This window comes from Ambystoma mexicanum, chromosome 8 (genome assembly GCF_040938575.1).
Source record: "Ambystoma mexicanum isolate Mex_15411 chromosome 8, UKY_AmexF1_1, whole genome shotgun sequence".
In the NCBI taxonomy this organism is placed as follows: domain Eukaryota; kingdom Metazoa; phylum Chordata; class Amphibia; order Caudata; family Ambystomatidae; genus Ambystoma; species Ambystoma mexicanum.
Window position 1 is genome coordinate 134,941,620 of NC_090929.1, and position 27,203 is coordinate 134,968,822.

At 44.6% G+C, this 27,203-nt stretch overlaps 1 protein-coding gene across 2 annotated transcripts in view; it reads right to left on the bottom strand.

Moving 5' to 3' along the window:
* Positions 1-1,444: 1,444 nt before the first annotated feature.
* LOC138471708 (uncharacterized) overlaps positions 1,445-27,203 on the bottom strand; it is a 188,029-nt gene continuing 162,270 nt past the window's right edge. The window contains exons 2-3 of one of the 2 annotated variants that reach the window (XM_069609477.1): positions 8,664-8,731; positions 1,445-7,373 (exon numbers count right to left, since the gene is read on the bottom strand). In XM_069609477.1, the coding sequence (XP_069465578.1) occupies positions 6,019-7,347 (1,329 nt within the window). In that variant the 5' untranslated portion in view covers positions 7,348-7,373; positions 8,664-8,731 and the 3' untranslated portion in view covers positions 1,445-6,018. The remainder of the gene's footprint in view (positions 7,374-8,663; positions 8,732-27,203) is intronic. The other variant, XM_069609476.1, reaches the window with a different exon arrangement.

Sequence of the window (27,203 nt, forward strand, 5' to 3'; positions counted from 1 at the left end):
TGAAGTGGGAGAATAGCGATTTAAGTTTAGGGGTAAAGGAGTGGGCCAGACTTCCACAGAATTCAGTAGAAAGACCATCAGGCCCAGGGGCCTTGCCTCTGCCTAATACGTTGATGGCATAGGTGATTTCTGAAAGTGAAATATCTCCATCTAAATGAGATAAATCAATTTGGGGATACAAATGTCTATTGATAATATTTAAAAAGAGTCAATATTCTCTGAGGGGATAACAGAGTCGGGAGTGTGTAAATCCGAATAAATTATTTTAAACCAGTTTAAGGTGTCCACAGGGTGATTGAGAGAGGAGCCATGTGCGTCTTTAATATGAGATATTTATGATCTTTCTTTCCGGGTTTTGAGAGAAGAGGCAAGTGATTTACCGGCTTTGTTAGAAGTTTGGTACATTTTGGTCTTACATTTTAGAATAGTCCCAGCAGCAAGATCAGTAAGCTCATTGTTAATTTGAAAGCATAAAGCTAAGACTTGACGAAGGTTCACAGTATTAGAGTCCTGATAATGACGTTTTTCAGCATTGGTCAGTTGGATATAAAGATCGTCAAGATGCATTTTATGTAACTTAATTTTTTTGCCAGAATATGCCATGATATGGCCTCTCAGCGCCGCCTTAAATGCATCCCAATTATTCACAATGGAAGTGTCATGGTTTACAGCGAAGAATTCTTGTTGGAACAATTGAACGGATTCCATAAACTGCGGATCTTGTACTTTGATACCTGGCTACCCATCTCAGCTCTTCCTCTTCAAAAGTTAAGGTTCCCCAAACCAGTCTCCAGAAACAAAATGCAGGATGTCACAGCCATTTTCAACTCACATCCAAACACTGGGACAGTTTGATTAAGTGTATATGGTTCATGGTCAAAAGCACTTTAATGTTTGAGTGAGTATTAAGAAAAATGAAAAAAGCACTAAATGCAGCGTGCTTTATATATTTAGTTATTCAAGTATACTACCCTTATATCACAGGCACATTTGTCTAATTTAAATATCTTTTCACATTCCCAAAATGCTCTTTGATTTTATGCAAAGCAGACAGGGACCGACCATCGGGGGATTTGTCCCCCATTACCTAGGGGTATTTCTAAAGAGTACAATAGGATTGCACATGACTGTCGATCTTGGAATGATAGCCTTCACAGGCACATTTGTCTAATTTAAATATCTTTTCATGTTCCCAAAATGCTCTTTGATTTTATGCAAAGCAGACAGAGACCGACCATCGGGGGATTTGTCCCCCATTACCTAGGGGTATTTCTAAAGAGTACAATAGGATTGCACATGACTGTCTATCTTGGAATGATAGCCTTATACCACAAAATAATGTTAGACAAGTAAAACATTCTTATTATGATTGTCAGGCATGCTGAAAGTGATCATTAGAAATGAACATGGTACATTTTTAGAAAGAGATCATTTACTATGTTAGTCCGGTAAAATAAGTACATTTTATTTTAATAGCTGCTTTTCCCAGAAGACGCACCATTTTGTTTCTCTTAATGTCCCTCCTTTTTGGAGAGTGTCAGATTTTGATTAAAACCAATGCTCTCTTTCTTCTATGAGCACCAATGACATGTTTAATTCTGCATGCTGGCCACTGATTGGTTGATATCACATTTGTTACAGTATGCACAAACATATATAACTAACAAAATATAGCACCATAAAAATACAGTTGTAGACCCTTGCATCTAGGGGCTCTTGCACCTTTCAAAGTATGTCTGAACCCCAACAGCTCTGCAGAGCCTATCCATATCCCCCACCCACCACACAGCCAATGCTACTTCACTGTGATGGCCACATTCCTGCAAAACACATGCAATGACAATGCTTGTCTCCTAACACCAGGCCAGGCCCTACCTCATGGGGATTCCTTTATTGTTGCTGATTTCATTCTACTTGTAACCATACCATACACAGCACCCACCCTCTTCCTTCAAAATATCTATGTTTTTTCCTCTGCTGTCAGCAACAGCTGGAGTTTCTCTTGTAAACACGCACTTGAGAAAGCATCCCAAGTCCACAGAGATAGAGAAAGAGACAAAGGTTGAGACAGAGAGAAGGGAGAAAGACACAAAGGGAGAACGCGCGAGAGAGGGGGAGAGAAATGAGAGAGGAGAGAGCTTTTGATATCATATAACTGGTACACATAGTGCTTACACTGGCTCACACATGTATTTTTGTTGGAAGGTCCTGCACAGCCTTGTGTACAGGAAAACACTAATTGACAAGCAAATTAAGTCATTCCCAGGGCCGTGCCTTGTAGTTTACATATATTCACAAAAGTTAAAAGTTTTCTTAGACATTTGTGGGAGCACACCCAAGCTGCACCCTGACCTTCTCAGTGTAAGCATTGCATGAGAGATGTGAGCCTAAATGAAAATGTGTGTGATTGTGTGCCGCGTGGGTAGTAGGAAGAGAGGTGTGATGTGAACATATTTAGGAGTTAGTGAAAGAGAGTGGGCAAAAAGTTTTAAAAGTTATTTTTGGTATTAGCTTATCCTGCATTAGGCCAGACCAGCATGCACATAGAACGTTAATGGGCCTCTTCCGTCAATCAGGGTACCTCACGTGCTTTCTCTGACAGTAGGAAACTGTACCTGATTTCCTAGTGAACACGTTAAGGATTCTTCTAACTCCTCAAATAGGTTACTTTGAGAATTTGCCTCAGTGGAGTGATTCTCAACTAATCACATTTTTAGCGCCAGTGCACATGTTTAGACATTAAAGCAAAGTGAAGCAAAGGCAATATGTTTGCATTTTTTGTCTCCTGCCTGCATAGCAATCCCACTGTTATCTGCACCCACCTCAGCAGAGGTAGAATTACACTTGAGGAAGGGTGCCAGCTAAACACTTACCGGTATCGAAGTTTGGCTTGCATCGTGTCACAGTTGAGACTTCAGGGTTATGTTATGTTATGTTACTAGAATTTGTAGACCTCATGTACGCCAAAAGGCATCATGGCGCTAGCCGAAAATCCGAGAAGTACAATAATTTAGAGACAGAGTGCGCTCTAGAACAACAATGTTTTCAATTTCCTCCAGAAGGCAAGATGACCAACAATCCTACTTAGGTCGAGCAGAAGTTTATTCCAAGCACGACCACCAATGCGGGTACAGCCAAACCAAGGGACGACTAGCAAGAGGGCAGAGTGGGAACGGAGGGTGCGGGTGGGAGTGTAGCGCAAAGGTTTAGCTTGTAGATACTCCGCTCCAATCCGACAGAAGGCCCGATGTACCAAGCACATGGATTTAAACATAATCCGAGCCGCCACCGTAAGCCAGTGGAGTTGTCTCAATAGAGGAGACATGAGGGTACCGACTGGAGGGTGAAGAATAGGTCTTGCCACTGCATTCTGGAGAAGTTGAAGCCGCCTGAGCAGGTATAGGGGTTGTCCTAGATAAAGTGAGTTGCAGTAATCAACTCCACTAAGAACCAAGGCAGCTACCACAGGTGCCCGAGAGGCCATAGGAATAAAAGGAAGGACCTTCCTCAAGACCCATAGTTTGAAATTACCGGTTTGACAGACTGCTGCCACCTGCTCATCAATGGTCAGGGAAGCTGTGATTTTGATCCCCAGGTTTCTGACTGATGAGACAGGCATAGGAAGAGGACCGAGGGAAGAAGGCCAAAAATCCTTAGTCCAGAACAGAAGAGGGGAGGAGGTACCTACAACCCGGACCTCGGTTTTGCTTGCATTTAACTTAAGCCAGTTGGAGGTCATCCATCGCCCCAGCTCTTCTAGACACTTCCTCAAACGGGCTGCTGTGTCAGATTGAGCTAGGTCCAAACGAACCAGAGTCTGGGTATCGTCCGCGTAAGAATAAAAGCAGAAACCATGAGACTGAAGAAGGATCAGCAGAAGACTAATATAGACATTGAATACAATGGGGGACAAAGCTGATCCCTGAGGGACCCCACGCACAAGAGAGACGGGCGCTGAATGACAAGGATGGATGGAAACAGATTGAGAGCGGTCAGCCAGGAAGGCCGCAAACCAGTCCAGAACTTGTCCAGATAGCAAAGAACTTGGCCAGATAGGCTAGCCGAAGAGTCCAGTACTAAGTCATGTGCTGCAGGATCTGTTCCCTCTCACATTTGGGAACAGATGGGAAAACATGCCTGCTTACTGTTAATTCAAGTTATTGCGATTCATACCATGCACTTCTGCCATTTGTATGGTCCCGAAGTGCTCTGGTGGATCTGAAAGATAGGGGCTTGTGGCAAGTTACTGGGGGATAGAGAAATAGCAAGATAGATTTGCAGTTGTGTTGATGCAGGCAGACCGGAAGTGCCCTGATCTCTTCCTGCAGGCCCTTTTGTATGTGTCTTTTTTCAAGAGCTGAGAGGTGTTTGTGTTCAGTGGCAAACATTGCTTGCCCTTGGTGCTGTGGTGCAGTTGCCAGGACTGTGATGAGTAAGTTGATTGTAGAGGTGTAGCATTCTGTGTTTGATGTCTGTTGGCAAGGTTATTCAGTTGCCATGTGCAAGTGAATTAGTTAGTATGAGTATAGTCTGCCTAAGCGTACAGGTTGAGAGGGTTTGTGGGGGAGGAGTGTGGAGGGTCTGGCGGGAAAGTGGGGGTTGCCATCGGGTGTGGCCCTGGCTGTGTCTCGGTAGTGGTGCACTTCAGACAAAGTATTTCCGAGGGGGTAGAGTGACATGGTGGCAGTGGAAAGTGTGCAGGAATGTATCCTTTATGAGAGTGTGGGTTATACATAGATGAGTGGAAGAACTGGAGAGCATGCAGCAGCGCGTACCAGGTAGACCTGGGGAAGAACGTTTGAAAAGGGGAGTTCAAAATAGGGATTCTTGGATAATTTTGTTCAGCTAGGGGGAAGGGTTTGGGTAGAACACTGTCAATCAATGAGGAGGAGGGAGAAATGAGAGTGGATGGGGAGATAGAGGAGTTATGGATGAAGACTAAAGAGTTTATGTAGGTAGAACATTGATAATCAGTAAGGACAGGCCATCAGGTAGGAAGAGCACTGAGGGATGAAGAGTAAGATGATATTTGAGGAGGGTGACTGCTAATAAGTAATAAGATGTTAGGAGGAAATGTGAGGTATGTGGAGTAATGAGGATGAGTGATGACTAAGGAAGAGAAATAATGAGTGGAGAAATGAGGTATGAAGAGTGAAAATGGGGACGGAGGCATGAGCAGTGAGGAGTATGACTGATAACCATGAAAGAAGAGGAATGAGGAGTGAGGAGGATTGAGGATGAAGGCTGGTAACTGAGGAGAGTGGAAAATGGCATCATAAGGAGTACTGACTGAGATATGAGGAGTAAAGTCGATGAGTAAGCTACACCAATTTAGGAATTCCACTGAAAAATGAGGAGGAGGAAAAAGCAGTATGTATTTGTAGTGAGAAGAAGGAGTAAGGAGCGACGTTTGAGGAGTGAGGGAGAAAACTTATAAGTGAGAGAAACGAATGAAGAATGAGGAGTATAGGATGAAGAAGTCTAACGAGTGAAGAGGATGGATGATAATCTCATACAATGTACAATGTTTTACAAGCAGGGAGGAGACATAAGGATGAGGAGTGAAGTGTGAGGAAGCAGGTTCAGGAGTGAGGACTGATGAGAGAGGATGATGAATGAGAAGCCAGGAAGACAACAAATTACTAAGAAGGAGAAATGTGGACATCCTAAAATGGACTATGTACATTAACCACTCTTTCATTAACCACATGTCTTACACTGGACCACAACTCCTACAGAACAGCAGCCCTCTTTCCCCTAAATATCACTTTTCAAACACTGACAAAATGTGCATATGTTTTGTTGGAAGGAAAGCAATGAAATTGCATTAGAAAAATACATTCCTGTGACATAGAAAGTAAGGCACTCATGAATTTAACAGTTCATAAGTATTGATTTTGAACTTCTTTTCTCAGCAAATAATCCACCTGGTTGGTTTTAAAATTCATGTTAAAATGTTGTACCACCAAATAGAGACAAAAGTGCATGGCTTCAGTATGTCTTTGGTTTGCCACATCCTTATAATTCCTTTAGAACTGTGTTAACCCTCTGAATTAATGGTGCGCTGTATTTCCAGATAGTTGTATCTCTAATTAAAGACTGAATTGACAGGTTTGCCTGGTATTGCTTTCTACAATGGTAAAGAATACCAATGTGGGGAGGAACACTAAAGGTAGGACCGCTGGTCTTCAACACCTTGTGAACCGATGTCTGTATGGCCTTTCTTGGATTAATGACCATTTTTCTGCCCTTGTATTTCATTTCACCAATATGTGGCTCTCGGTGGATATGTTGCAGGATGTTTGTTCCTGGGATGGTCTTCCAGATTGACATGTTGAATGTAGTATCAAAAACATCAAATCGGAAGACATAGTTTTCAAACATAAAGACACCGATGTCGGGGCGTTGCTTACTAAGATCAGCCATCATGGTAGACCAATTTGGGTGCCTAATGGGCAGAACTATTTCATCAATATCATGGAGCATCAAATACTTGGTTCTGTACATATTCCTGTAGATACAGTCATTAAGGGCTGTCAACTGTCCATAATAACCAATGTCTGCATGAGACATGTTATAATGCCATCGCTTTGAAACCTTGAGGAAGGAAGTTATCTTCCATGGTATAATCTCAATGGTGCCTTCCGAGATATAATGCTGCAAGACTCTTTCCATATATTGACTGACATCACTCTTGTATATCATCACTCTCTTTACTCCGAGCAATTTATACATCTCAACAGACTGGATGAACAGAAGAACATTGTTATATTGGCCAAACATGGTAGAAAGGCAGACAGTGAATTCTGCGGAAAGTGCCTCTGGGTGACGGTTCCTTATCTCAAACATAGATATTTGTGTACAGTCGCCGTCTTCGGACCAATGGAATGACACATATTTCGGATCACAGTCCTCGGGCTCATGACAAATAAGATCTGCTGTACCATAAGGAAATCCAAACCAGTCTGAATGAATGTCTACAAGTGCCTTACTTGTCTCTAGACGGCCATCATCTGACCTGCAGTGAAACCAGCAATAGAGGTCCTTTTGTTCTTCATGGGGAATGATTCCAATGGCACGTATAAGATTTGCGTGTCTGTTGTCATAGTATGCAGCTGTAATAAATGTCCTTATGCCATTCAATTTTGTGATAATGCCTTTGGCTACCTTACCCTTCTGAAAACAAGATCTTGGCTCAAAACTTGGTACCACCTTCACCAAATGGTGAAGTTTAGTAACATAGCCGATTAGCAACAAAGTTAGCACCATGGCAGTGAGTAAAATGAACCATTTTCTCAGTGGTGGAGTCATTTCTGAAGAGGCTCCTTTCCCAACATCTGTAATCATCCAAACCAAGGTTCCAATTGGGAGGCCTATAAAATGAGCAGACATGAAGAGTGATTATGCAGGTGCCGTCCAGAATTGAAAGTGGCATATTGTTGATGATCAGATCACATTCTTGATAATTAGTTCACAATGTTGACAATCAGTCAAATTATTGAGGTTCAGTACTCAAGATTTACACAATATTCACTTCTTATTTTCCAACCGAGAACCCAAACACTGCTGCATCAATAGCAAACACACTCACTCCCTTTTATCTTCGACATCAAAATGAAACTGATTTTGATGAAGATCATGTGGGAAACATTAAACATCAAGACATCACAGTTATCATAGCCTTAAAAGTTATTGCACAAAATTCACCCCAAAAAGTCTCTTGCTATATGCCTCGATCTACCTCACCTCCTCTTTCCACTAACATAGTTGTGTTACTAACCGATTTGAAAATGTGATGCATCCATGCTAAGTAGATTGCTCTGGAAACAGCGTGGCCAAATTGTGAACAAAACTAACAGAAATGCTGTACATGTCAATTTAAGAAACTCTGTAGGAGTCCCTTTCCAGGGTGCTTTATCTAGGAACAAACTATGGTTGGGATTTATAAAGTACACACCTAGCTGGAAAGCAACAGAGTGCTATAAAAAGGGACACACCCTATAAGTAGAGTAAAGGGGTAGCAGAGGAACTGGGAGCGGTAGGGGGAACACGATGGGCTGTGGAGAGAGATCAGTAAGGTTGAGAGTAGGGTCTTCATGGCCTTGCTGGAATGTAGTATCGATGGGGATAGCCTTCTCGTTGTTGGTAACTTGTTCCAGAGACAGGGTGCATAGCAGGTGAAACTTAGGCAGGATGAAGTCAAGCTGTACTACATGGATTGAAATAGGGTCATGGGCCCCAGACAGCACTGGTAAACGACAGAAATTTGGTGCAGTATTTTGAGATAATTACAGTCGTTATGTGAGATTCACAGCACATTATCTACTATTTCCTACACACTGATAGCTCTGTTACTTATTTGGGCTTGGGGGACAGCTCAGTGGCCACACAGTTTTCTGTAAAGCAAGACTACGCACACCAATGCAAATTCTAATCACTATTCCACACTTCGAGACTAGTCTCCAATATTAAGCATTTTATAAAGGATTCATTTTTTTCGGAGGTGTTGCGTTTATTGATATACAGACTCCCCAAATATGTTCAAGGGATCAAAGTAAAAAGTGTGGCAATGCCAGTGCCCCTGCACTGACTTTTATACACGTTTTTGTTTAGTTTTTTAATTAACACTCATATGGGTGAAAAATGATAGCAGTTAATATTACCATGTTAGTAGAGTAGTAGGAATCGATTTTTCTTTGTCTACTTGTTGACCTGGTTGCACAATTGCAGCCTGAGGATGTTTTAAAAAATATATATTTATTGTACATGTAGTCAAATAATGACTTCATACAAATTCCATATTCAAGAACATTACATTCCTTAAAACCAAGCATTCAAATATAAAAAGGAGCAATCCATTTCATAAAACGAATTCAGACAGAATTATACATATATACACAATATTTGACACCATAATACATAATATTAAGATCATCTACCCATAATACAGCTCCAAAGCTTCTGATTATAAAATCGTTTACCATCATTCCTATATTTAATAAAATGTTGGTCCCTCGTAACATTCAGACTTGTGCAATCAGAAAATAGATGTCTCATAGTTGCCATTATTGTCTCCCTTACAGGACCTCTGTTCACGGGAGATGCTATTGCGAGCACCCGTAATTTCAAAAGTCGGCATGCAATTGAAATTGATCAGCATATATATACTAATAATCAAGGCCTGTGGATAGACCTTAAACATTTACGTTTAGTTTGTTTTTCCACAATATAGCCTATATATTCTGTGCTATTCTTCTTTGCGGCCAGTTGCACCCACATCTGCTCTTTATCAGTATTTTTCAATAGACACTTTGCTCTATACTTATATTTTGAGAATGCCATTCCCATTGTGCTACAGCCGATTGGATGGGTCCAGCAGGCCTCAGGTACTCCTCTTTGCCCATTCCAGACAGCTATTACGCATAGGCGTATCCCATGTGGTATAGAACATGTAAATCATATGAACAAGAGCACTGGGTTCCATTTCGCTTATCCCTCTGATTAACAAAAATAATTTTACAGAGATCACAGTGCCATTACCGGTCAGACCACAATTAAGCATTATATACTCACAAGGCATTGCAGAAGGTAGCCTTAGGACTTGTTTTTAATGATTTCCCATCCAGTATCTTTAATTCTCTACTGTATTTGTTTCCCCGTGCCTCCACTCCATATGTCATGAGAGATGTTATATTTGCCTGATAAATGGTGAGGACTGCATTAACAGTAGGGCCCCCATTCATCCCAATAAGCTTGCTCAGTTCATCAAGTAGTTTTTGGACCCTATCATGCATATAGTCCCAATGTGCTCGCCATGTCAGATGTTCATCAATAATGATGCCCAGATATTTATATTTAGCAACCACCTCAACCCGACTATCATTTAGAGGCCAGACAAAGTTACATTGCTGCCATGATACGCAATGCAACCCATACCTGACCACACTGGAGCCTACAATGGGCCTCATTACGACCCAGGCGGTAAGTTACCGCCTGGGCCGTGACTTTACCACCATGGCGTAAACTACGTTTACGCCATGGTGGTAGGCGGACTTACCGCCCCATTCCGAGGTCGGCGGGGCGGTAAGTCCCCAATCCCCATTTACCCTTCCCCATTCCCATTTTTGCCCCATAGGGCATAATGGGAGTGGGGAAGGCGTTAATTACGCCACCGTAAATTACGGTGGCGTAATTAACTCCATGGTCCCTTAGCGCCATGGATTTTAACACCTGCTAAAAGCAGGTGTTAAATCCGCCATGGCGCTAAGGGACCTCGTACTCAGGCGGTAAGGGCCGGCGCTGTTTGAGTCTAGGGCATGTTGACGATCAGTCAGATATAGGTTAAACAGGGTCGGTGCAAGTATGCAACCCTGCTTTACCCCACGACAGGTGCCACATCATCTAGATAACCTCCCTTCATCATCTAGTCTGATGTGGACTCTCGTGTTGGCATGCAGCCTGATTATCAGAAATAGCAATCCTTTTAAGATTCCTTGGGCATTCAACTTGTACCACAGCGGTTCTCAATAAATGTGGCATAAACCGTTCCTTGTCGTCCACACCAGCTATGCTCTATCAGAGATATCACTGTAATCAGGTTATAGACCACCGAGGACCCTTTTCTAAATCCAGTCTGATTTGGAGGGATAATGTTATTTCCACTCACCCATTCGTTAAGTTCATTAAGCGGGACTCTGGCGAAAATCTTAGACACTATATCCAGCATTAAAAGTGTGCGATAATTACTGAGGGTACTTCTACACCCTTTTTTATACACTGGCACAATGTTGTTGTCTGTCGTTGAGCTAGGCAACAGGCCGGTGTTGCTAATGCAGATCATCAGGCCATGCGGTGTCTCCGCCCATGCCACAGTATTTGTTCTAACCAAGGCATTGCATGAACCATCCGGTCCTGCTGCCAGCGAACAATTCAGACTATTAATAATGCCCAATAGAACAAGAGTGGTAGTGACGCCGGTCCACCTCATGTCGTGATTAGTTCAGAGCATAGAATAGGTAATACGCACAGCTGATTTATCCAGTGCGTTACCAAAATGATCTTCCCACTCTTTACTAGAGGCACCAGCTATTATAGAGTGCGAGATGTTGGTGTCCCTTATGATTTTCCAAAATCCAGTGGTATTACTGGCACTGTTTCTGTGAACTAGTCCCCCATTGCACGCTGTTTATATTTAAGGTGCCTGCGCACCCAAGTGCGTTTTTAATCCCTCTAGAGAGAGACTCATTCCCTAGATTCCTCCTCTCACGCTTATGAATGTTAGCCATATGCTCGATGTCATGTCTTAATGCCTTCTTTTCTGCTTGTATCTTGGCATGTAGTGATGGGTACGAATAGAATGAATGTTACATGTAATCCCTCTATGCTCCCTTTTCCGTGTTATATCTATCTGCTCATTTACACAAGGCATTATGTTTTCAAATCTACCGATACAGTCCCTGTTGCTGATTCCTAATCTCATATTCTCGTCAAGCAAAGTTCATAACTGGCTATATCACTGGCCTAACTAAATTGGGAAAACTCCATCTGATGCGATTCCCAGCGTTAATTGACACCACACCATTGTTATCGTAATTACCGATTGTGTTTTTTATGCCACATAGTTTACATAAAGGGAAGTGATCACTTTTCTCATGATTGACAATATTCATGTCAATCACGAGATGCAGTATTTAGAGATAATTACAGCACAACATTATGATATGATATGGTATGATATGGCGTTTATACCGCGCCTATACACAAGTGTTTCAAGGCGCGACGAGGCAAGGGGGGGAACAGAGGGAGGACAGACAACGATACTACTAGGCCAGGTGTCATTCAGATTGCACAAGTGCATGGGAAGGGGGGAAAGGAAAAGTGCGCGGGGGAAGGGAGAGGGAAAAGTGCAGTACATGGGATGTTGAATAAATACGATAAATAAGACAATAAAACAGCCAGCTAGTGGCAAGTGTAAGGAATTGCAGACATAAGTGCTGGTAGCAGGAATGAAGGGATACAGAAAAACGGTCCCCAAGTGCAGGGGTTGCCAGGGAGGCAGTGCAGGTGGGCAATTGACGGGGCCTGGGCCAGAGATCAGAAAGGGTGGCCAGGTAACCAGTGCAGTTTCAGTCAGGAATTCAGCAGGGGAGGGTAGGAGAGAAAGCAGAAGCAAAGAGGAAGGTTTTGAGGTGTTTCCGGAACTGGAGATGGTTCTCCTCGAGTTTCAGGGAGGCATGAAGGCTGTTCCAGAGAGAGGCCCCTGCCAAAGAGAGTGATCTGCCACCAACTTGTTGCTTGGAGAAGCGACTGACCCTGAGGGAGTTGGAGGCGGATGAGCGAAGAGCTTGAGAAGGAAGATATTTAGGGAGAGAGAGTTGAAGGTATTGCGGCCCCAGACCCCAGAAGGTCTTGTGTACAATGCAGAGGGTTTTGAACTTAATCCTTGCAGCCACTGGGAACCAGTGCACAGATTTCAGTCCTGGAGAGATACGATCGCAGGGTTTGAGGCCAGGGACAAGTCTCGCAGTCCTGTTCTGGATAAGTTGTAGATGGCGGAGAGTGGGGGCAGGCAGATTTAGATAGAGGCTGTTACAGTAGACCAGCTTAGAGAGGACCAGGGCTCTGGAGACAGAGAGCTTCTGGGAGAAGGAGAGGAAAGGAAGAATACCTCTAAGGAGGTGCAGCTGGTAGTGTGACTTCTTAGAGACGTCAGAGATGTGAGGGCAGAAGGAGAGTGCAGAGTCGAAGATGACCCCGAGGTTTTTAGCCTTGCAGGTGGGAGTGGGAGGAGGGCCAAGAGAGGCCGGCCTATTATCTACTATATCCTACACAGTTAGTAGAGTCGTAGAAATCGATTTTTCTTTGTCAAATAGTAGCTAGTGACTCCTCTACCATACGTATGACGACAGCATGCATACCTCTGGTAGGGGGATAATATACATTAAAGACCCACAAATCATTGTCCAGAAGAGGTATATTAAAGATCTTACCCACCAAGATATTTTCACAGCCAGAGTACATTTTTTCAATATCCCACTTATTGATTACTGCAGTGAGAAGGCCGCCTCATAGCTGACCTATTGGACCTTTAAGGGCTAATTCAGATATGGACACAAACCCATCAAATGCAAATGGATCAGTTGACCATGTTTCCTGGAGCATTACTAATCCAAAGGCCTCGATATAGTCCAAAAGCCCACCCTCATGTGCCAAATGTAAATGACCCCAAGAGTTCCAAGAGCATAACAGGAGTTTATTACTAGCGATTTTGTTCAAAATGCACTTGGAAGGCCTTTGGTAGCCACTGCCAGGACCCATCAATTTACACTTCCCCGGCCACTTTAATATCTCCACTGCCCATTGCACAGTCTTTCTTAACAGCCCTGCTATTTCTACAGTCCACAAGACTAGTAACATGTGGCTTGGCTAGATAATAATTAGCCTTTGGGATGTTCACAGTCTTGCACGAATATCCTTTTTTAAACAGCGCTGTTTCGTAGCCATAGACATATTCCAACAATTCATCGTTGAACACTACATCTGCGCCAATCCTACCAGACGCTTCAAGCAAATCCACCAGCATCACGTTGTTACTAGTCACGACATGCAGTGGGACAATGCAGTGTAATATAGTGAGTGCGTTTTCGCTGTTTATCAGAGGATGACTGCCGATTGCAGGTGCATATGTTAGTCTCAGCACACTGTATTCCGCTACTGTGCTTGATTGCGAGCCTCTGGTATTGGCAGATAGTTTTCCCCTTCATTTTAGTAGAGGCTGATGTATCCGTTTTATCTGGCTGCACCAGATCCTTATAAAACAGATTTTCAAGCCCATCAAGCCCTTCTAGTCCCACACTTTCAATTCTACATCTGTTTACCAATTTTCGAGGTACACTCACATATATAGGGTTATCCACCGATTGTATATCAGACAGAGACATGAATGACCGAATGTCCCTAGCTTCCCTCTCAGCCCGTTTCTTCTTAGCGTCATCAGACCTAGCAGATGGTACACCAGAGTTTCATGTGTTTTTATTCGGACGTTTCCTTCTGGCAACTGTATTCACAACTCACATTATTATTTGGCAAGGTCAAAATGACTGTCGTCATCAACTATGAAGACTACATTAGCAGAGTCCGGAACTAAGGGGAGTATTTTAGGTCCTTTTGGTCTACTATACATGCTGCCTGTGCCACTTGCTTTTTCTTACTTTTTATTCTCTTAGTTTTCCTGCCCTACCATAGATGAGGAACCCCAACACTTGGGCCCTCGGTATCCTGGACAACAATAGTGCTACAATCAGGCTGTTTAGCAGCTAATACCGCAGATATAATACAGTCACCCGTCATGGCTTCCAGTGCAATGGTTATAGCCGCGTCCACAGCTACATTAGATTGAAGTTCCTTACTAATACCTTGACGTAGGATTTTGTCCAACATAACACCATGTACGCCCAATGTAGCCTCTTTTGCATCGCATTTACTCATTAATACCGACAACATTTGTTTGAGTGCTGAGTACAACATTATACCGGATGAGATGCTCTAAAGTTGACTCACACTTTCACACCCACCATGATGTAGCCCCTCAGAACCCTCAATCGCAACTGCAGCACTCTCTATGTTTATTTAATCATTTTGCAGCAATAATGGGGTGGCATAGAGGGTGCTATCCAGCAGAGCATTCTATCCATTCCTGCACGCTGGTTCAGCCAGCTCATTTTGATTTAGCACATCACATGCGGCAGGCATGTCCACATGGCTACTCATGTTTGGCAAGTTGCCTAAATCATATTGAGTAACTACTCCAAGGCCACCACAATTTGCTTGGATTACAATGGCCGGTGGCACATTAGTCATCCCGCCCTCCTTATCAGATTCCATATTAATCAACAGTTTACAAGTAGGATAGTCCCCTTCAGTGGCATTATTACAAGATACGCTAGCTGTCGCTTTGTTCATACTGCATTATTAGAATACTCACTTTTCATCAATATTGCACCTATTTTTTTTTTTTTTGTTTATTTAATCGCTACGGATTTTTTAACAAAGCAGTCGATTGAATTGAATTCTTTCTTCTAGACCGAAGGCCAAACAAGGAAGATAGCAGATTAACAAGTTTTCTTCCGTGAAGGATCAGGTTATGTATATCTCATGAGTTCCTTTTAGATTAGTTGGTCGTGATGGGGAGAGTGATCGGAATGTAGAGTGGAAGCTTCACATTGATGATGTATTGCATAATGTTTACAGTCGCCAGGGCCCAGCCTGGTTTGTCTCCAGCGATCAGTTTATTCCAGCAATTTTCCTCGTCTAGTGAAGAAAAGTCAGAGATGTTGTTCTTCAAGTAGGTGAAGCGGATGTCGCGTGTCTCTGGGCAGTTCAGGAGGAGGTGGCGGATTGTTTCTCTTTCTGTGGTGGATTTGCAACAGCGGCATGTGTTTGTTGGTGTTAAGCCTCTAATAGCCAGAATTTCGTTTGTTCTCAAGAGGTTCAGTCGAATTTTCAAAAAGTAGAGTCGAGCTGATCTACTTGGGAAAAGTTTGAGGTATGTTTGCAAAGTGTCCAGTTTGTTAAAAAATGGTGGGAGGTGGCTGGTCAATTTGTATTTATTTGCTGTTTCTAGGGTTTTTATCCAATCCCACTCTTTGATTTTTTTGGAGGTTTTGACTGGATTGGTTATCAGTTCATCCTTGCAGCTATTCACTGAGTATAAAAGGTTGAGCATCTTGGATTCCCAGTTCTGGAGTGTTTTGCATGATTTCAATTCCAGTTCTTGATTTATCAGGCGGTAGGCATACAGGGATTCTGGCATGATACATTTCCTATATAATAGGATACTGTTTAACGCTACTGTGGTTCCCAAGGATAGAAGGCCTAGTTCTCTCCTGATCGAGGCGATCGGGGTTGATTTTGGGAGGCCAAGAATTCTTCTCCAAAAAGAGGCTTCCAATTTAGGCCAAAGCTCTGGTGGGAGGTTTGGCATAGCGTCCGTCCCGTAGGTTAGCGATGGTATTACCTTTTTTTTATAAAAGTCTCTCACTGGGATTAGCGAATAACGTCCGAATTTGATGTCTATAGCCTTCCCCTGTATGGATAGTTTCTTAGCTTTCGCGATGAGAACTTCTTGCATAGCTTTTTCTTTTAAGGAGCTGTCTAACGTGACACCCAGGTATTTAAAGTTAGTCACGATTTCGATTTGGGTCGGACCCAAGTGGAGGCGAATCTTTTCCTTCGATTTAGATGTTTTTTGGAGCACCATCGTTTTTGTTTTTGACTCGTTTATCTCCAAGTTGTTTTCGGCCATGTATCTTTGCAGGTTATTCAGTTGACGTTGGAGACCTATTGGGGTGTGATCCAATAGGATCAGATCGTCTGCATACAGCAGGCGACTGATCTGCGCTCCTCCTAACTTAGGTGGAAATGAATGGATTAGTTTTTCTGAGTCTTGAAAATCACCTAGGTAGGTCCAAAATAGGGCAGGTGCCAGCGGGCAGCCTTGTTTTACCCCTCTGGCTGTTTTTATCACCCCAGATAGGGTCCCTTGTTGGTTTAACCGGACTCTCATTGACGTATTGGAGTATAGAGCCTTGATTGGATTCAGGAGCTCGGGAGGGCATTCCCATTGAGTTAATTTCTGCCATAGTCTTGCACGATCCACTTTGTCGAACGCCTGGGTTAGGTCCACGAACGTGATGTATAAGTTGGGTTTGCCTTCCAGGATCTTATTTTTCAGTGTATTCAATATTAGGATGTTGGCGTTCGTGCCTAAGTTCTTCTTGAAGCCAGTTTGAAGGTTGTCTTGACAAGGGGCGTTGTTTGCCCACCTGGTGAAGTGTTGCAAGAGAAGGGAACCAAAGAGTTTGCCTATTGGATCCAAAAGGGCTATGGGACGAAAGTTTGCTGGATCAGCCCTATTTCCTTTTTTATAAATCGGGACAATGTTCGCGCAGGTCCATGATGGTGGAATAGATTTAGAAGTCGAGCAGCGGCTGAAGATTATGCTCAGGAGTGAGGACCACGCTTCCGGATGTGATTTCAAATCAAAGTTTGTTATGCCGTCCGGTCCAGGGGCACGCTAAATCCTGAGTGGTAGCTGGTTGTTGGAATAGGGTTTCGAAATAGGTCTCCCAAACTGCAGCGGCGATTCCATTAAGTTGGCAAGGGAGGGCTCCAGGTGTAGCTGAATGGATAAGAGTCCAGAAGTCTCTCGCGTGGTTGCTGTTTATCGCTGTGAGAATGTTTTCTGCATCCTGTTGATAGAGGTTATGACGATGGCCTTTCAGCCAATGTTTGTAGGCTTTGACTGCTGTTGTAATGATAGTTTGTGCTGATTGGGGATTAATTTTCCAAGCTTGTCTTTTTGCTCTTCTTAGCTCCCTCTTCTTTTCTGAGATTAGTTTATCGAACGTGTGCTTGTGTTGGGGTCTAGTGTGGTTATTCTTTCCACTTGGGAATCTGAATATAGTCAACAATGGAGTATAGTCGACCAGCGAAGGCTGATTGCGTGTAGTTAGCTCTTTATAGGTTACCGTCAAGGTGCTTATTGCTCTTTCATTCATTCTCAGTCTTGTGCCTTGTGTTGTTGGTTCTATGTTGGTTGGCATCCAGATGTTTTTAAGCGGGGCCGAAGACCAGGTGGTTTCTAAGAGGTTGTGGTCACTCTCTTCTGTTCTTATGACGTTGAATGATGTTACTAGGTTTAATAGTGGCCGAGAGACGAAGATGTGGTCAATTGTTGATTTAGAGTTTGCTCTCTCCCAGGTTGGACATCTTTTTGGGTCGTAGAAGACGTGATCAAGGTTGAAGAATGCTCTGGAGTCCATTAAGTTCAACCATTTGGCTACTCTTTCGTCTGTTGGTGGACCTTTGGATTTTGAAGTAGGAGGGTCATCAAGGTTTTGACAACTGATGTTGAGATCCCCGCATATGAGTATGTGGTCTACTTGCTGGTTTAGATAAATCCAGTCAATTTCTCGTTCCAGTTCCTTGATGAATTTTTGGGTATTTATTGTGGCCGGGTTCCAGTAGATGGTGATGATAATCATTGACTTTGTCTGGAGTGTGTTTGACTCCGTAGGAGGTGACCAGTTTAGCTTCACCATAAACATGTAGTGGGTCTCTTTTAATTTTTTGATGTTTGTTAGGCCACGGCCACTTCGGATTGCCACGAGTAGGCCGGCAGTCGGCCTTCCTGTTGAGCCTTTTTTGTCTGCGACTATGTTTGTCTCGTAGCCATCGATAATCGGGGGTTGAAGAAGCCAGGTCTCTTGGAGACAAATAATGTCGTATATGTTCCAATTTATTGAACCCGAGGAGGTTAGGTGGCAGAAGCCTCTGGTGTTCCATGAGCAAACCTTTATTTGGTCATGCTTCGGAGTTTGTTGATCTTCGTTCGTGTCGCAGTAGGTCTTGTACTTGAGTGGCTATTTTTGGCGTTTAGGCTTCAGAGCCTTTGGCAGCCATGACCACATTGTCTCAAGTGTGGACGCTGGAAGAGATTTTACCACCTTGGAGTAAGTCTCGTTTTGAACCATCCTTTGTATTTTCTGTGGGCCTTTCATTTGGTGTTGTTCCCGCTTGTCTCTTTGAGGTGCTGAAGAGGGTGGAGAATTTTGGGGTTGATCACGAGATAATAAGTGTTGATCAGATGGTTTTATAGATGACGTCAGGTCTTTCTTGCAAGTCGAGTTTTCGGGCTCTTTCCGCGTTTGAATAACTCGGGATCTCTTTGTGGAGCAGTGTTGTTTTTGAGAGGCTTGTTTCCTATCCGTATTTCCCTTTGAAGGGTTAGAGCGCTCTTCTGAATCTGAGGGTTTGAGTATTTTTATTTTTCTTGAAGATTCAGTTAGGTTATAGCCCATCGTTAACAAATCTTCTGCGGCTGATCTTAGTGTTTTGTTTGTAGTTGAGGATGAGATGTAAAGGTGAGAAATCGCCTTAAGATTGATATGGCTTGGGTCCACTGTCTGGAGATCAGCTTACTTCACCGCACACAGTTTCGGGATGTAACTAAACAGGTCAAGAACTGTTCCTCTGTTTAGAGTTACATTATCCCGGTTGCCTGAAATTTGCTCTAGTTTTAGGATCCATCTAATTTGAGGTCTTTTGCGGAGGTGGTCTAAGAGGGTTTTTCGGGTTGCAGTGGATCTATTAGTAGTTCTTTGCAAGCGGTCGCTTGATCGTCAGACGTCGGATCTGGGGCGCTGAGTTTCTTCGTTGCGTCCTTTCAAGTAGTGAGAGCGGTTTTCTCGCGTTCTTACTCCATGTGTTTGGTGAGTTGGTCTTTTCTTTGAATTATGGTCCGGTCGGTGAGCTTCAGGTTTCCGCAAGTCCTCGTGGTTCCTGGTGGCTCTCCTTCTACGATTTTCAAGGGTGAGAAATGGAGACTCCGGCCCTGACTCTTCGGCGTTGGATCCTGTTTGTAGTTGAGCTAATGATTTGACTGTTTCTGGCGTGAATTTGTCGTTCAATGACTGAGGTGTTGTCGAGTCCGTTAGATGTTGTGAAATGTTCATCAAGTCCTCGTTATTTAGGAAGGCCTCGACCCCTCTTGGTGAAAGGTTAATAGGGTCACTTTCTTCCGATATTACTCTTTGCTTTTCTTTTGCTGCAGACAATTGGATAGACTGGGTTGCTGGGATTTTTAGAAGCGGCGGGAGTTTGCCCTTTGGGGCGGCTTGATGTTGAAATATTGATGCGACGGTTGTGTTTATTCTGGGTTTTGAGATGGCCTCTAATGGCTCTTTTACGTTCTTTTCTGTTGCTGGTAATGCAGGAACCGATGTTGTTAAGTCAGTAAATGATGTTGTTTGGGTCCCCTTGGATTCGCGTGGTTTCTCTGCTTGCCACGAGGAATCCACGCTCTCGGGACAATTTACAGTTGTGCCAGTTGAAACAGGTTGCTGAAGCCGACGACATTCAGTGTGTTTTTGTTTAGTATCAAGAGCCATTATGTATCCTTCTAGGAAGGTCAATTTGGTTGACATGGATGCTTGAATTGAGATCTGGTCTTTCAGGGTGTCCCCGATTGTTTCATAAAGTTTGGTGAATGGAGCAAGGGCGATCGTTAAAGCTGACATCAGGGTGCACATGTCTAGTTTTTTTGGTAAAGGGACTTTTGGGGTTGTTGAGCTTTGAGAAGAAAGTCTGTTTCGTGGGGGGGACGATAAGCGAGTTGGGGTATGCCCCGTGATGGACATTCTAGAGAGGTGGTCTAATGAATGGCTTCTTTGGTTATTATAGTTATTTAGGTTTGAGTAAAGGGAATCCAGGGTTCTCTCAAACTGTGGGTTAGGTTTGGACGTTGAAGGTAACTTGTTGCTCCAGTTGCTTCCTAAGACTTGTTTGCTTGCTGATTTAGGCTTGTCCCACCCCACGAAAGAAGGCATTGTCGCAGGATCTTTTTCGCTGGCATAGGTATCTGTTAAGGTGTCTTGAGGATGCATTGGTATCGCCTCTTGAGGAGAGTTTGGTCTAATTAACGGGCTTCTACCTATACAGGCTGAGCTTGCACCTTGCACCTATTACACCTGCAAGCCTCTCTGATAGTGCATTTTCAACAGGTTTATGTACATATTCCCACTATCCTCACAGATTGGTGGTAGCAGTACTGCTACCACGATCCATTGTGGCTGTGCCAGTGGCTACTGGGTCTGCACTACTGTCGCTGGCATGTGTGGTGTCTCCAGAGGTGCTGGCAATCTGTCTTGATGTGGCAGCATACTGCTTCTTGCCACTCATAACCTGCCGTTTGCCATGTTCAGCTTCATGTCCACTAGACTGCTGTCATGTGTTGCCTGCATGGGGCAAAGTATACGTACATGCCATCAGCTTGTGCTCAGGTGCTATGTCTGTATGTCTCCGTCTGTTGCATTGTAGAGGCATGCTTTCTGGGTGTTTCAGGAAGGTGAGTGATGGAGCACTTGGCATGGGGGAAATATTTGTTGAGGTAATTTACATGTTGCACCTGTATGTATGCATGTTTGTCCATGTGCATATATGTGTGTGCCAGGATTTGTTGTTCTCCAATCACCTGTATCATGTCCCTCTAGTCCTGTCACATGCTCCACTTCAATCAGTGGGAGTACCTCGTACTTCCAGGCAGTCCATGATATTGTCTCGTGTCCCGCCTCACCAATGCTGTCCTTGGAATGCTGGGCCTTAGATATTTTCTTCCACGTGGCACGCTTGAGGTTACTCCACCTCTTACGTAGGTCCTCTTTCTCTCCTGGTACAATGGACACATCATTGACTGCATTTACCGGTGCCATCGACATGTCCCTCTTCTTACTACTACTTGAGATGTGCATCACTGCATAGAGGAGTCATGCCTCTTCTGGCATCATGTTGTCCACCAGCACCTGCAATTCTGTGTTAGTGAAACGTGGGGCGCTTGCACCTGCCATAACTGATGTGGTGGAATGTGTTTCGGTGGCCTATTGTACTGTTTTCTCTTCTTCTTCAGGGACTTTGCTGGGGACCTGGTGCTGTGGTTGTGCCAGTGTAGTTTCTTCCGATGGGCTGACCATAGCCGGAAAGGGTTTGACATCATTTCCACCAATGGTCTGACTGCTGACGGAATGGGTTTGTTGTCACTTCTGCCGGCAGTGGTGGCAAATTTACATCGTTTGCATCAGTGTGTCCGCCGTCATTGTTTACGATATGTTACCACGGTGCCGGCATGACGTTCATGATACGGTGGCACACAGTCAATCCACGTCAGTGGCTGGCAGAAGTCTATGTTGGCAGGATTTGGGCGGTTTTCACACCATACTCTAAATGAACTTCTTACAGAGAGTCCACAATGGTCGTTTACTTAAATAAGAAAGGAGAGCATCTCTTTTTTTCACACAGACACCCCAATACTGAAATATTTTGTACTGCATCAAAAGTCTCCTGTGGTACAGTAGTCATGCTTCTAAACAGCTTTGCTAATCACCAATGCATTATTTATCTGTTCTGTGGAATCCCGCCCTCTCTTCATGTAAGGGTGCAGGTGTTACCGCTTGTAGTAAACCCTGAATGGGGATTAAAACAGATGAGCAAAAAAAAGTCCTCTTTTTTGTAAAGGGGGCTATGTGGTTGAGGACAAGGACAGTTCAACTAACATACAGATTGCTACCCTGCTTTTACACACTCAGGTCGTGGGAGTCGCCCCAGTTCAAAATGTACACATCTGTATTAACTAAATTAAACAGTAGTACAATAGGTCAGTGAAAACATACACATATTTTAATTGTAATACATCATAAAAACGATTTTTTGCAAAGGAAAGTAAAAAATACACACAAGAATCATTGTATCCAACAGACCATGTCTACCTGCTGTTTCAAACATGGACTCAAAATGTCATCCGTTTCTTATTTCCCATTGAAACAATCATTGTGAGGTTAGTAAAACAGGTTACAGGCTGGTGCCAAATCAAATTACATGAGGGCGAATGTATATACATTGATTTGGCACCAGCCTCTCACCTCTGTTGCTAACCTCACAAAGTGTATTTAGATGTTTGTTCAAAAAAGGGGTTGGGGGGATGGCTGATCTACCACACATAGTAACGAAGAATGAACGGCTGCCATCTTAAGTGAGGATCTGCCCATGGTAGTGACACAAAACTGCGCCCAGATCTTGCCTCTTCACACGCTCCGTTCTGTTTTGGTGGTCTCCCACCACCAACTTTAAAGCTTATACCATGGCTTAATGTAATGGACCAGCCTTCACTAACTGGGAGCCCTCGTGAAATTCAATCTCCCTGTTGAGATGAGAAGTACCATACAATAAACCATTGTTCTCCATGCCATGATCAAGCATTGCGCTATAATAAAGGATATTGGTATTTACTGCAGACATGGGGTCCTACACTGCAAGGACCCTTTTTTGTGTAAATAAGATGGTTCAATGCATTCTGCTCCGCAACCCTGAAGTGTGGACCCCAAGGAGAATCCCTCGTTAATAGCACCAATGCAAGACGCAGAAGAGCTCGGGCTATACCCCAGGGTTCTTGCCTGCCAACATCTTTAGCAGGTATGATGGCACAACAAAATATTCTAAACAACTTTAGAACCAAGTCCTCCATAGTTACTTATGCTTCTGATGCCACCACCGTAATTAAAACTCAGTCTAAGATTGTGGCCCTAACATATATTTCTCACTGTCAACCAGTGCAGTCCAATCCAAGTAACTCGCATACCTGTCTCCACTTTCTGTTTGGCCACTGAGGCATTCCAGGCACCGTGGAGGTATAAAAGAGTGACATGTCACCATCATGCATTTCCCCCATCAGCCCTTTCTATGTCCAGCTTTGGGGACCATTTCCTTCTTCCTTACTCTAGTCACCTGCGCCTCTGGTTCTGTCTCCCGACCATGCAGCACTGGCCCATGGATTCCACCTTCTTCAGAGAGATTTTTTTAAGTTTGTATGATTTGCTCACTTTTATTTGATTCCTGTTGCTATCAGAACACTCTTGTATTTGTTCTAAGGCAGTCAAGGAGGAAGAGGCAAAGGGTAGACCACATCAGTGCCCACCTAAAAGAGCCCCGACCATGTCCTGCCATTGACAGGTAAGAACCGCAGACTTCATCTCAAGCTGGAATACTAGCGCTGGCTCGCTTGAGTAGATATTTTTTCATTAAATAATCATTTTTAAAAACTCGTAACCTTGCCCAAAGTCAAACGGGGCACTGCACATAAATACAACACCACAATATTAAATAGCAATCCGCGATAAATAGAAAAACAGTAAAATGTACAGAATAAAAAGACAATCAAAAAAATGTTATACCTTACTTTTTACGAAAAATAAATGTTTTAAATTTTCTTTACAGGAAACCAAAGAAAAGGGGTAAATCACAAACATGGTGGAAACGAATTCCAAAGCCATGGGACATATGAAAAGGCCTGAATAATGAGAATATTGGGAAATATTGAGACAGAGCAACGTTTTGCTTATCGTTTCACATAACCTTTTTCTATTGTGAAGAGAACTGGTAGCTCAATTGTGCCGCCCCCAAACAGCGCGGCGATTGTGGGGCTGCTGGTGGCGCTTGGAAAATGCTGGCTCTACATAATCCGCGCAGGACGCTGGAGCGTTGCGCGCGCTGCACGCACCGCGCGCCGCCATCACGCCGTCAGGCGTAATGGTGGATGGTGGCGGAGGAAGGCTGACAGCCGGTGACGCGATTGAGGTACACAGAATTATGCCCGAAAAGTCAGGACTCAGCGATAATGGCGGATACGGCTGTCCTCCCTGATTTAGGAATCCTCGTGTAAACCCACCCAAGATAATTCAAGCAACGGTGGGTACAAATAAACTGACGGCAAATGGCCAGTCACCAAGAATAACTAACTTTTTTCCAACCCTCATTGCAGTACCAATGTGATTTTTGTATGAGCATGGTGTGTTTGAGTGTACAGGTTGATAACGTTGGGGGCGGGGGTAAGGGGGTGGTACATACATGCCAGCATTCACATGCATTTGGGAGGGAGATTTCCACAGGGAAATCGGGGGATGCATATTTCCCCATAGGAATGCATTGGGGCTACAGTTATTTCAGGCGGGAGACCGTGAAAAATAACAATATTTTTCACCTAAAAATCGAGAGTCTCCCGCCTAGAAATGGGGAGGGTTGGCATGTATGGGGTAGACAGGGGCCTGATGGAAAAGTAGGGGCTGCCATTGGGTGTGGCAATGGCGACATTTTGATACTGGTGCACTTCGGGTGAGGTATTTTTAAGGACATGGAGTGGCATGGTGGCAGTGGACAGTGCCCAGGAACTGATCCTTTGTGAGAGTGGGGGCATTCAGGGACGAGTGGACCTGTGGAGCATGTGGCAGCGGGTATCAAGTACACTTGCAGGAGAAGTTCAGATTAGGTATTCCTGGATAACTTTGTCCAACCAGAGGGAATAGTTGAGCAGGTGGAAGAGGTACCGCCTGCTGACCTTGTGGGACAGGCTCTCATGCAGGAGGGAGAGGATGAAGATCTTCATGGAGGAATGCAAGAATATTCAGATGACCAGGCCGACGAATGGCTCTGATTCCCTTATCTGCCCCCTGACCCCTCTGGAATTGATCTTCAGCCACCCTGGGTGCCGGCAGCTTGGTGCTCGTGGGGCGGGCTGTACATGTTGTGGCAAGGGTGCCCTACTGGCTGTGCTACCCTTGGCCCCCTGTCTGTAGTGGTCCACGCACAGATCACTGGGGCTGATTACCACACCTGGGCCCACAACTGTGATCCTGCTGCACCCTGGTGAGGGGGGACCTTCTGCTGTCTCTGATTCTTGGCCTGACACAACACTATCCTGTGGCGCTTGGGCCGGTGGCCTGCTGGGCAGTCCAAGTCGGCCCACACAAATCCATCTTGGGCCTGAACTATAAACAGTGGCCACTGATCCACCTGTTCACAGTCAGAGTTGCATACTCCTGGGAGCCCCCGGTTGGGATGGCATCCTGAGGTTGCTGGACATCCTTCGCATGCCAAGGCCCATACCATGGTCAAGGATAAAACCAAGATGGCAGGTAAACAGAGCAAAATGGACTAGTATGCAGTGTCTATCCCGGCGGCCCCTACGCCTGTCCCTGTGGACGCTGGGCTACTGTACTCGGATACTCCCTCGTTATCTTGTCCCTGGCGGATGCTATGGGAGCTATTGCAGACAGGCTCAGCTCGGATGTCTTCGTTCCTGCACCACAATCTGCACAAGCTTGCTTCCAGAATGGGTTAGGCAGAGCAGCGTATTTTGGACTCTGAAGATGTGCTCAGGGCAGTGGAGCGCTGGCTTTCCACAGTTACCCAGAAAATGAAGGCCCTCGATGACAGAGTCGAGGAGGGCGAGGGGCGCTCACACAAAAACAACCTTCATATCGTGGGCCTTCCTGAAAAGTGAGAGGGTCCCAGCATGGAACTTTTCCTGGAGACTTGGCTAATGGACTTTATGAAACCAAAGACCCTCTCAAACTTCTTTTCCACTGAAAGGCACACTGAGTTCTGAAGGGCCCGCCGACTCCTGGGGCTCCATCCTGCACAGTGATTGCCAGATTCCTTAACTACTGGGACCGGGGTGCCCTGCTCCGGATGGCCCGTTCGAAGGGTCCCATAACACATAACATACAATAGTGCCAAAATCTCCTTATCTGACTACACTAGGGCGGTCCAAAGGGCCCGACAGTCTTTTGATGCAGTCAGTGAATGCCTCCATACCCACGGGGTCAAATTCGCTCCCTTATTTCCGGCACTTCTTAAAATACATCTTAATGGAATGGTTTAAACCTTCTTGGGTACCCCGGCTGCATGCACATGGGCAGAGACTCGCTTGCAGAGAGACTCTGTGTCTGGGGATGAGGGGGAGCTCTGATAGATGTGCCCGACTGGCTGCGTCGGTCCGATGTGCCGTACTCCCCACTGGCCGTGGCTCTCCACCCGGCGGATGCCCTGCAATCATTGTGGGATGCTGACTGAGACTATTTGACCCACAGAGCTTCATTCCCCCCAGGGACGAGAAGGGGAGCAGCTCACGGCTGTAGTCCGCTGGCTTGGAAGAGAGATGGTCACATGGGCCTTGACAGAGCGGACGACCCCCTTCTGTTCTTTCTCTCTCTTTTCCTTCTTCCTCTCACCAGTTCTTTGTTATCTCTTTAGTTCTGGGGTGGGGGCGGGGGATTTTTGGGAGATTGCATTACTTTTCTTATTGTTAGCGTGGTGACTAGTCACATGTTTGGGCGACTGGTACTTCGAGTTGGGGAGAATTATGGGGAGATGGGTGGTTGGGACGTTGGGAGTCAAAATGTTTTTCACACAGCACACACCTTTGATGTAATGACACGATGACGGAAGAGGTGTCCCGGGTGTATTTGGGGCATGGGATTTCCTCCAAGCATATCTCTATTTCGCTGATTTGACAGGGACTGATGACATGAACAGGAAGCTTAAGCTGATATCCCGGAATGTGAACGGCTTGTGCTCTCGGATTTAACAAGGCTTAGTTCTCCAATTTCTGAATAGGTACTCCCCGGAAGTAGCTCTTCTCTTTGAAACGCAGCTGGTGGGCTCTGTCTACACTTTCTTTAGGCGCACTAACTATCGAGCCGCAACTCACGCAGGCTTCTTTCGGGGCTCCCGAGGAGTGCTTGTCAGGGCAGGGACCACGCTATGCCCACTAAGTTGCATACTTTTGCAACTGCGCTCAACTTATGTGCAGCCGGAGG